Source organism: Coccinella septempunctata, chromosome 5 (genome assembly GCF_907165205.1).
Source record: "Coccinella septempunctata chromosome 5, icCocSept1.1, whole genome shotgun sequence".
Classification (NCBI taxonomy): Eukaryota; Metazoa; Arthropoda; class Insecta; order Coleoptera; family Coccinellidae; genus Coccinella; species Coccinella septempunctata.
This window is the reverse complement of record NC_058193.1, coordinates 34,689,174-34,699,068: the sequence shown is the minus strand read 5'-3', so window position 1 is coordinate 34,699,068 and position 9,895 is coordinate 34,689,174. Positions and strand designations below refer to the sequence as shown.

The 9,895-nt window shown below is 37.4% G+C and overlaps 1 protein-coding gene across 1 annotated transcript; it reads left to right on the top strand.

The window, feature by feature from the left end:
- Positions 1-4,656: 4,656 nt before the first annotated feature.
- LOC123313454 (juvenile hormone epoxide hydrolase 1-like) lies at positions 4,657-9,690 on the top strand. The gene is made up of 4 exons (XM_044898343.1): positions 4,657-4,881; positions 7,721-8,462; positions 8,908-9,139; positions 9,449-9,690. Exons 1-4 carry the CDS (start codon positions 4,705-4,707, stop codon positions 9,684-9,686), a joined length of 1,389 nt encoding a protein of 462 aa, XP_044754278.1. The 5' UTR covers positions 4,657-4,704; the 3' UTR covers positions 9,687-9,690.
- The last annotated feature ends 205 nt before the right edge of the window (positions 9,691-9,895 follow it).

The window sequence follows — 9,895 nt, the reverse complement described above, 5'->3', positions numbered from 1 at the left end:
AAATAAGCCATTTTAGGGGGGTCTAACCCCTTGCTCATTTTTGACCCAAAAAATTGAGATTTTCAAAATCGAGTTTTTATGCAAGGATAGAAGCCTTGGCAGTGCTGATTATAAAACCGGAAATCCCAGTTGGATCAGACGAATATAAGAGGAGATATCGCAGATCGAAAATTGCAATTTTTTAAAAAATGCAATTTCCAAGATGAAAATCTAAACGAAGGGAACTAGGCTTCCGAATTTGCTCGCAATAGATTCAGCGTGTTCGAAAACCTATATTTTCATGCCAAACCTTCGAATATCTGACACAAATTTTGGCGCATGCATGAGAATGTGTTTCATTTTTTTAACCGGAAACGATGCCTCGTACAACAAAAAGTCAAGAGACCGAATTTGCTCCAAATTTGATAAGGATTTGAATAGTAATTTTTATTGTCGGAAAAACCAAAGGCGCATCATTTTTTTATCTGAAAATATTCAGCCACGCTGCAGTACGGACGCCACTGGTAGAAAAGAAAAGAAATGATATTATGCAAAAAGTGCTCCTTGACGCTCAAAACCTATATCTCAAATTTCATAAAAATATCTCAAGCAGTGTGAAGGTTATTAATAAAAAACATTTTTTTTTCTATAACTTTAACACCCCGTATCTCGGAGAGGAAACATTTCACGACATATGTTTATATGACAAACTAGGGCTTATTTTTGATGTAGAATACGTGGTTACGATCTGGACCACCCTGTACAAGGTGACCCCATACTCAGCATTTCCGCGACTCAAACCACGCTTCATCACGCGAACGAATCAAATTTTTCCGACCATTAAAATGGAGGACAGAAGGAATGAACAACAACAGAAAAACACCCGAACACAAAAGCAAGGTTTCCCGAATCATCCTCCATTCCAATTACCCGAATACAGGGGCATATCGCGCGGAAACGCATCCTCATTTCCCTGTCATACCTACCGCACGGTAATCTCGCGGAAAAATTCGTAATGTCGCCGATTCTGTTCAAAGAATGCGAAAAAAGTTCGACCCTCGGCAGGCGCCATTTAGAGGAGCCGCGTTCGGTTAATTTAACCCCCGAATGTGATAAAAATCTGCCTTTGAGTGCCCCTCCTCCGTCTCTTTTACCGAAATTGGAGGTAATGAAGTGCCGAAACATCATATAAACTTTTCTTATTATGGGAGGGTGAGTAATATTTCAACATCCAATTTTCTGGGCGGTCTCGAATGAAATTTTTGAATTTAACTTCTTGTTTCGGGCTAATTTGCTGAATGCTGGTGGCAAGAATTTCGCTGATGCTTGATTCTTATACTGCAACTATGAGTAGTAGACTCTGATAACAATTAAGCATCGTTTTCACTAATTTTGTTCATGAACTTGGGCCATATTTACACCTTGCATAAAAACTGAAATTACACTGCGCAAAAAAATTAACGCACAAAGTTGACTCTAAATTGACTTTATAACTTATTTTTTATGTTCTCTCGGGAAGGTTTTGAACGAAACAAGACACATTAAATGGAAGAAAAATTCAGGATTTCTCCGAATCTTATGTGAAAGAAGAGAAATGAACAATTTTCAAAATACTGAAATGCTGATAAGTGATTTAATACTTGGTATTTCCTCCCCTTGCGTTAATTACAGCTCGGCAACGACGGTTCATACTCAAAATGAGTGATCTTAAAATGTTCTCATCTAATCCTTCCCAGATTCCTCCGAGTTGGATTCCTAAGTCATTAACAGTAGCTGGATGATTTTCTGAACTTCTCAGCCTTCTATTGAGGTTGTCCCAAACCTGCTCGATCGGATTGAGATCTGGACTTCTTGCTGGCCATTCCATTCGAGAGACTTCAACCTCTTCAAGGTACTCCTGAACGATGCGCGCACGATGGGGTCTGGCATTATCGTCCATAAAAATGAAATTTTCGCCAATGTATGGGGCAAATGGCACTACATGCTCTTCAAGAATGTTCCTTCTATACTTATCAGCATTCATAGCTCCATTATCAACGACCACTAGGTCTGTGCGAGCAGTCAAACATATTCCACCCCATACCATAATCGATCCCCCCCCGAAACCAGTAGTATTCAGGAAAATGCACTGAGCATATCTTTCATGTGGACGTCTGTATACAAGGGAACGTCGATCACAATGGTAGAGGCAGAATCTAGACTCATCTGTGAAGAGAACTCTTTCCCAATCGGCCTCTTCCCAATGGATATGCTCTCTCGCAAAATTCAAACGCGCCCTTCGATGGGCTGGGGTAAGAGCTGGGCCTCTTGCCGCGACACGAGGCCTTAAATCATATTCTCTGAGGCGATTTCTTATTGTCTGAGTGCTAATTTGCACCTCATGAGTTTGATCAAGCTGAATTTGAAGGAGGCGAGCGGTTGCAAACCGTTGTCTCAACGAAGAAACTCTCAAGTAACGTTCTTGAATGGCATTTGTTACCCGTGGTCTACCCTGTCCTGGTCTTCGGACATTCATACCTGTCTCCCTGAATCGCTGCAACATTATGGACACACTTGTATGGGAAACTCCAAACCTTTCTGCAATTCTGGTGTATGTCCAATTTTCTTCTCGCAAAACTACCGCTTGGGCACATTCCTCTTGGATCAAATTGCAATTCTGGAAATGTTCCTGTAACTATCTTATTTACAGTGTTAGTTTTGAACTACTTATCGTGAATAGATATGGATTTCTGTAAGCTATAGATCACTAAAACGGTCCAGAAATGCATAATTTTCCTGAAAGCTTATGAAAAGTTACAGATTGGCTTACAGATGAAAGCAGAATACCACCGTTAGTTATCGTAATATACGATATCTGCAATATGGGATTGCATATGGATGCATACTGCTATCTTCGCTCTGAGAGTTAGGAAATTGAATTGGTTTGGTTCCCGCTTCTCTGTCAGATGTCAGTACGATGTATTTATACATCATACCCGCTACTGACACGGCAATTCATAGCATCAAAGATTATACTACTCTATAATCTTTGCATAGCATTTCGTGGACAAATGAGTTTGTTGCTCTGACGAGGTCAAATAAGACGGACACCATGGTCAACATCTACTCTTTGTCGACGAAATGAAATTACTAGTAATACTTCAAGCGATGGTAGTTTGTTGGTTCGATTCAGATCGTAACATTCGTTGAGTTAATAATCTGCGGATGTTAGGCATCTGAATTAATTTGTTTATTATTTACCTGCCTTACTATGAAGGCTTGATCCATTTCTTATATTATTTAATATTTGAAAAGATTTTGTAACCATTTGTATGAAATTTATACTCAAATTATCACAAAATTGAGGATCTGCCACATGTTTGGTAGCTCTGCTCGATGGAGACTCTCATAATGTTCATACAACTTCGATTCAATGGGGAGTTAAACATTTTTTATCGTTATTTATTGTATGCTAATTGATATTTCACACAACAACAACAAATAGTCTGCAAGAGCCGATACGATGCGAATCAGTCATTAACCCACTCATTAAAAGTACAGGGTGGAATGTTTCAATGATACCTTTATACAGGGTGAGTCTTTGACTAGTACAAATATTTTAACAGTAGACTCTTAAGGTGATAAGAAATACATTTTCCTTCACAACTTTTTCAGAATCGGCTCGACTTAAAAGATACAGGCTGTTGGAAAACCATAAAAAAAATATTTTTAGTTTTATCTCACCAACGATTTTATCGAATGAAATGAATTTCGGAATATAGTTTTTCATTTATTTGATGAATTTTTTTCAAACACAAGATATCACCCACGTCTTCCAGTTTTCTTATTTTGACCATTACGTACCATAAAAATACCAAAAATTCAAAGAACCCAACTCTTGAAACTAAGTTGGACGCTATCTAATCAATATTTGAACGTTTTTTAAATTTAAAGTATTCCTCATATTTTCTCGTATAATGCGCCGTTTTCGAGTAATTCTATGTTCGAAAATAAAAAATATCTGTGGAAGTCGAAAAATTGGGTACTTTAGCTGAAGGCAACTCTGTTTAAAAGACCCACAGATGTGAAGTATTACAGATTTAGCTAGTTATTCTGGAGGTAATTTTGTCTCTCCAGGGGTGGCACAGCTCATTATGAAAACTTGAAATGGCTATATCTTTTTATCAGGGCCAAATCGGAAAAAATATTATAGGAAAAGAGTGTTTCTTTGACCTCAAGTATTCACAGTTTTTGCAGTTGAAATATTTGTACGAGTCAAAGGCTCACCCTGTATAGTGTAGGCTGCGGTTCGTAGAAAAGCTCAATTCAGTGATATTATTGATAAAAGCAAAGTGAGGAAGAAAAGAAAGTTCGGTCGTAAAAAATTAGGGTAACCATTCAAAAATTTCGATGACGTCATTTCTCAAATTTTGAGTCTCTCTACATAACGTTTTCTTGAATCATTCAGACGTATCTACAACAACAAAATTGTCCTTAATTTGAATACTGAACTCATCTCAAGTAAAGGACGCCCTCTCTGTATTAGAATTTGATTATCTATAGAGTTTTTTTTCACAATGTCCTTGGCCATGGTTGATTTGTATTTCGTGTTTGGGAACTCCTTTCATCAATTAGGTACATGAATTATAGATTCCACAGGTGTTGAAGGTTTTCCAGTACCTGATAAAACTCTCATTTTCATTGCGTACTCATTTGGTGACGGAGCTTTAAAAGTTGATTATAAACATGTCCAAAACACCCTTGATACTGTTCATCGTATTGGCGCCCATTTTCTTCAAGTGTTACAAATTGTTAACTTATCATCCTGAGATTCCTGACATTCCCGAAACTTGGTGGAGCGAAGGAGATCCAGCTGGAGAAGATAGGAACATTTATTCCTTCAGGATAAATGTATCGGAGAAGGTGAGGGTTTTTTTGATATGCCAAAACAACAGGCCTCTATACGAATGCAGAAAAGAGTGTACTTATTCAGATTTGGGTAATAATTTCGTGTCAGTACTCATTTCGACAAAAAAGAAATACAACCTGATGAACAAAACGAACATTGTGAAAACCTTTTCTGTGTATGCAAAACAGTCAGCTTGGAAATATTTACTTTCGTCTAGTAGTGGTAAGTTTACATAGAGAATGTGAAAATGAAATGGATTGAGACGTTGCAATATTCAGCCACTTTTTCAGTATAGTAATGGGGTGGTGTCGAAAAATTGAATTTAAAATTGATGGGAATTATAATGGGTAAAATGTACCTACGATTTATCATTTTTTTCAATGCTGGACAATATTGTCCGATGCATTCAATTCAAATTCAGACAATTATTCCTTTCTTATGCACCTTTAAAGTAGTTCTCAAAATCCTATTCTATTGGATTAGAATCAGATTTGATGCAACTTCGTTGAGATTTGTTTCCTGTATCCAGAAATATAAGAAAATCTGAGTTGTGTACACAGAGTTAGTAAAAAGTATCGAGAAAATTCATATCTTTATTGTTTAGTACTTTGTAGAAAAATTTTCGAACAGGTCAAACTTTATTTCGAGTCATGCAACTTTTCATGGAGGAAATTCAATTGTTCAAGCATTTTTCTATGTAAATATGTACAGGGTGTTTCATTGGTAAATGAACATACAATAACTTGAGCTAGAGCTACCCTAGGCGAGTCCAAAAAACCCATATATGATAGGTCTCATAACTTTTGAACCAACCAGTATAGTCGGTTGATATTTGGAATATATGATTCTCTTGCACAGGTCGATAGATTCACATTTAAATTTCCAAAAAATTCCAGGTCCGTAATTGAAAAATATAGGACATCTTCCAAGCTGGGATTCAAGACCCTGTATAGCAAAATTTTTGGATTTGAAGGAGATATTTGAAAGGAGCAGAAAATTTTCAATGAGATTCAGTAAATTTTATTGTCCCGCACGTCATTTTGCTCAAAGGAAACTCCAGGGAAATCGAAGTGAGAAATGTTTTCTTTGCTTATTTTCTGTTTTTGAAGTAAGATTTAAGTGAGCAAGACACTCAGTTCTCACTTTGGTGAATACATGAAGCACCCTGTATCTCGGTTATGGAATTGATTAGACCTATCTAATATGGGTTTTTTGGACTCGCCTAGGGTAGCTCTAACTCATGTTACGTATGTTCATTTACCAATGAAACAACCTGTTGATAAAATGATATATGAATTTTGTGCGTTACTTCGACTCTGTGCTCGCACTGTGAATAATCAACGACAATGTTGAATTGACAAATGGGTTCCATAGTCCATTATAATTAAGCAACGCTTCGTATACTTATACATCTTGTTAAAACTTAAATTCGATGGTGAACACTCTCATTATCTCAAAATGAATGCTTTTTCCTAGGCCTCTACGTGAATCTGCTTTTATTCGTGACACGTTACATATTCATTAAAGGTGGTTTTTCGCTTTCGGTACCTATTGAATTGTGCCTGACATAATCATTTTGTGGAGTGCATTAATAATTTGGTATGATAATCGTTACATAAAACATCAATTTGTGGGAAACTTGTCGAATGTGGAAAAAAGGATGATAATAGGTGTTCGAAGAATGTAGGTATTAGTTGGGACAATGGAGGTATCGAGGTCGATGACAGAATGATGATTAATAGGATTTCCACAAGATTTTTGGATATTCAGCTAAGATAAAGCAATGGACTAATGGCGGAATTTAGAGTCCAAACCGATAGTTTTGAGCTCATGCACTAGGTCCTGTAGTGTGCTCGCAATCTAAACATGTGTGGAAATAAACCTAGAAAGACTGTACTATACAGGGTGACTCTTTGACTCGTACAGATATTTCAACAGTAGATTCTTGAGGTCAAAAAACACATTTCTCCTTTGCCATTTTCTCCTAATCGGCTCGGTTTAAAAGATACAGGCTGTTGAAAAACCATAAAAAAAATTATCTCACAAACGGTTTAATCTTTTTCGGACACAAGATATCACCCACGTCTTCCAATTTTCTCATTTTGACCATGACGTACCATAAAAATACCAAAAATTCAAAGAAGCCAACTCTTGAAACTAATGGTGGTATTCTGCTTTCATCTGTTAGACAATCTGTAACTTTTCATAAGCCTACAGGAAAATTGCAACTCTTGACGTTTTTAGTGATCTGTAGGTCACAGGAATCCGTAAATATTTACGATAAGTAGTTCAAAAGTAACACTGTGAAGAAGATAATTACAGGAACATTTCCATAATTGCATTATTTACGAATCTTTGAATCGGACACTGACAGATCGATCGTACAGATTTGTAACTTAAAGATGAAAAGCAGAATACAACCATAAGTTGGACGCTATCCAATGATTATTTTGAACGTAAAATAAAAGTATTCTTCATATTTTCTCATCTAATGCTCCGTTTTCGAATAATTTGATGTTCAAAATTCAAAAAATATCTGTGAAAATTGAAAAATTGGGTACTTTGACTGAATACAACTCTGTTTAAGATCCACAGATGTGTGGTGTCACAGATTTAGCTAGTAATTCTGAAGGTCAGTTTGTCTTTCAGAGGTGGCACAGCTCATTAGGAAAACTCAAAGTGGCTATATCTTTTTATCAGGGCCGAATCAGAAAAAATGGTATAGGAAAAAAGTGTTTCTTTTGACCTCAAGAATCCCCTGTTAAAATATCTGTACGATCGAAAGACTCACCCTTTGTATCAAACATAAAACCATAAACTCTTAGTAGTATATTAATCAACCTATTCTTTCAGGCTCTGAATGATCTGAAATACAGATTAGACCACACTAGACAATTCACGAAACCGCTACTAGACAACCAAGCGTATGGTTTCAACGGAGACCTAGCCCAAGAAATCCTAGAATACTGGCGAACCAAATACGACTGGAGAAAGAGGGAGCAGAGACTAAACGAATACCCCCACTTCATCACCAGCATCCAGGGATTGAAGATCCACTTCATCCACTTGAAACCTCAGAACATCTCGGCCACCACAAGAACCATACCACTCCTTATGTCCCACGGTTGGCCCAGTTCCTTCGTGGAGTATTTAGACGTCATTTCAATCTTGACCAAGCCTCAAAAGAATCGCGATTTCGTGTTCGAAGTGATCCTGCCAAGCATTCCAGGATTCGCGTTTTCAGATCCACCAGAAAGGCCTGGTTTTGGCGCTATTGAAGCAGCGTTGGTGTTCAAGAACCTCATGAACCGTCTCGGTCACCATCAGTTCTACGTGCATGGTGGTGATTTGGGGATGATGATCACCAAGGTCATGGCCACCAATTTCCCAGACTCGGTGCTTGGGTTCCACAGTAACACGTGCGTGAGTTTACATCCTTTCTCGTTGTTCAAGTATCTCCTGGGGTCTGTTTATCCGGGTTGGATGAAGAGGGAGAAGAGTAGGGAGTTCTTGTATCCCGTTTCGAAACTGCTGAGATTTTTGCTGATGGAATCTGGGTATTTGCATTCGCAGTCAACGAAACCTGATACTTATGGTGAGTTCATAAATATATAGAAAACAAAACGCCCAGAATGTATTAGAATAGAAAGAAGTTCTGGAATATACAAATATTTTAACAGTTCAGGGGATATTTTTAAACTCTTCTTTTGTATTTGCTAGAGGAGAACATATTCTGGTTCCTCTGTTATATGCAGGCATCTTACTACTCAAGTGTGTAATGTGTCATGAATTTCCCTTTCACAGCTATTCTTATTAGTTGCTTCCTGAAAGATAGTGAGCTCGAATATTCCAATGCAAATTTCTGCAGTGGGTTTCGAACCATCTTTGTACTATTCAGTGGCATTCTTTCTGAAAGCTTGGGTGTTGGGTTCTTCCCCCAGTCTTTCTCTTTAATTACCATCGTAACGCTGTCAAGTACCTATCTAGTTTGAGGATCATCATCTCAGCAAGCACATACCTAATTATGGTATTCTTTGCAGGCATCGCTGTTGATGATTCACCAATGGGCATGGCTGCCCAATTTTTGGAAAAATTCATCACGGGTGCAAGTTATCATTACCGTTCAAGGAAGGATGGAGGTTTGAAAGAGACATATGACTACGATACCCTCTTCGACAACATTATGATCTACTGGATCACCAAGAGTGGTACCACTTCCTACAGGTTCTATTCCGAGACGTTTCATGGATATAAATTCACAGCTGTTGCTTGGTAAGTTGCCTTAATATTAGCTTTATTCGGCATAAAGATGCTGAAGGTTAACCAGGAGTTAATGATGAATTACAATTGAATAATCAAAGTGGATTTTTTCAAAATTTCGAGTACCTACTCAGTATTTTTCATTTCTACAATTCTACATGTCTTATACAAAAGGTTTATATCGTCTAATTTGATTTATTTTAAACGAGTTTAATTTTCTGCTATATTTAGGTACTCATTTTTCTTTCTTTTTTATATTTTTGGAATTCTATATTTGTTATACTATTCCATTATAGTGTTTATGCCTTTTTTTCTTTTTAGGATACCAGTTCAGGTACCAACTGCCTGCGTGAGAGGACCATACGATATAACATCTCCAGATGGAATAATCGAAGAAGTATTTCCGAACATAGTGTATGCTGCAGACCATGATATTGGCCACTTCTTCGGTTTCGAGAAACCTAAACTCCTAGCAAGTGAACTATACGAAGGCATAGAAAGAATAGAGCAAATAAACTTGGGGAAATGCAGAACGACAGAAGAAAGACTGGATTTATAATATACAGAAGAAATAAATATCTCTCATATGGAATTATATCAGTTTAAAACCCAGACTCCTTCTAGCTTGAAAATGCGTGGCAATCAACACCAATGTCCATCGAGCGTACTTGCTTTGGAAGCTTTTAACGATAAAATACGCCCAAGGACCTCTTAGTGCTCCATAGCTTGAGGAAAGGTCTCTTTGCCGTTCCCACATACGTCCTACAT

Bases quoted from the DNA above. Each gene is read 5' to 3' on its own strand.
- LOC123313454 (XM_044898343.1), top strand. From the start codon at position 4,705: ATGTCCAAAACACCCTTGATACTGTTCATCGTATTGGCGCCCATTTTC. The intron at 4,882-7,720 runs GTGAGGGTTTTT...CTATTCTTTCAG, and splicing joins GGATAAATGTATCGGAGAAG to GCTCTGAATGATCTGAAATA. The intron at 8,463-8,907 runs GTGAGTTCATAA...TATTCTTTGCAG, and splicing joins AACGAAACCTGATACTTATG to GCATCGCTGTTGATGATTCA.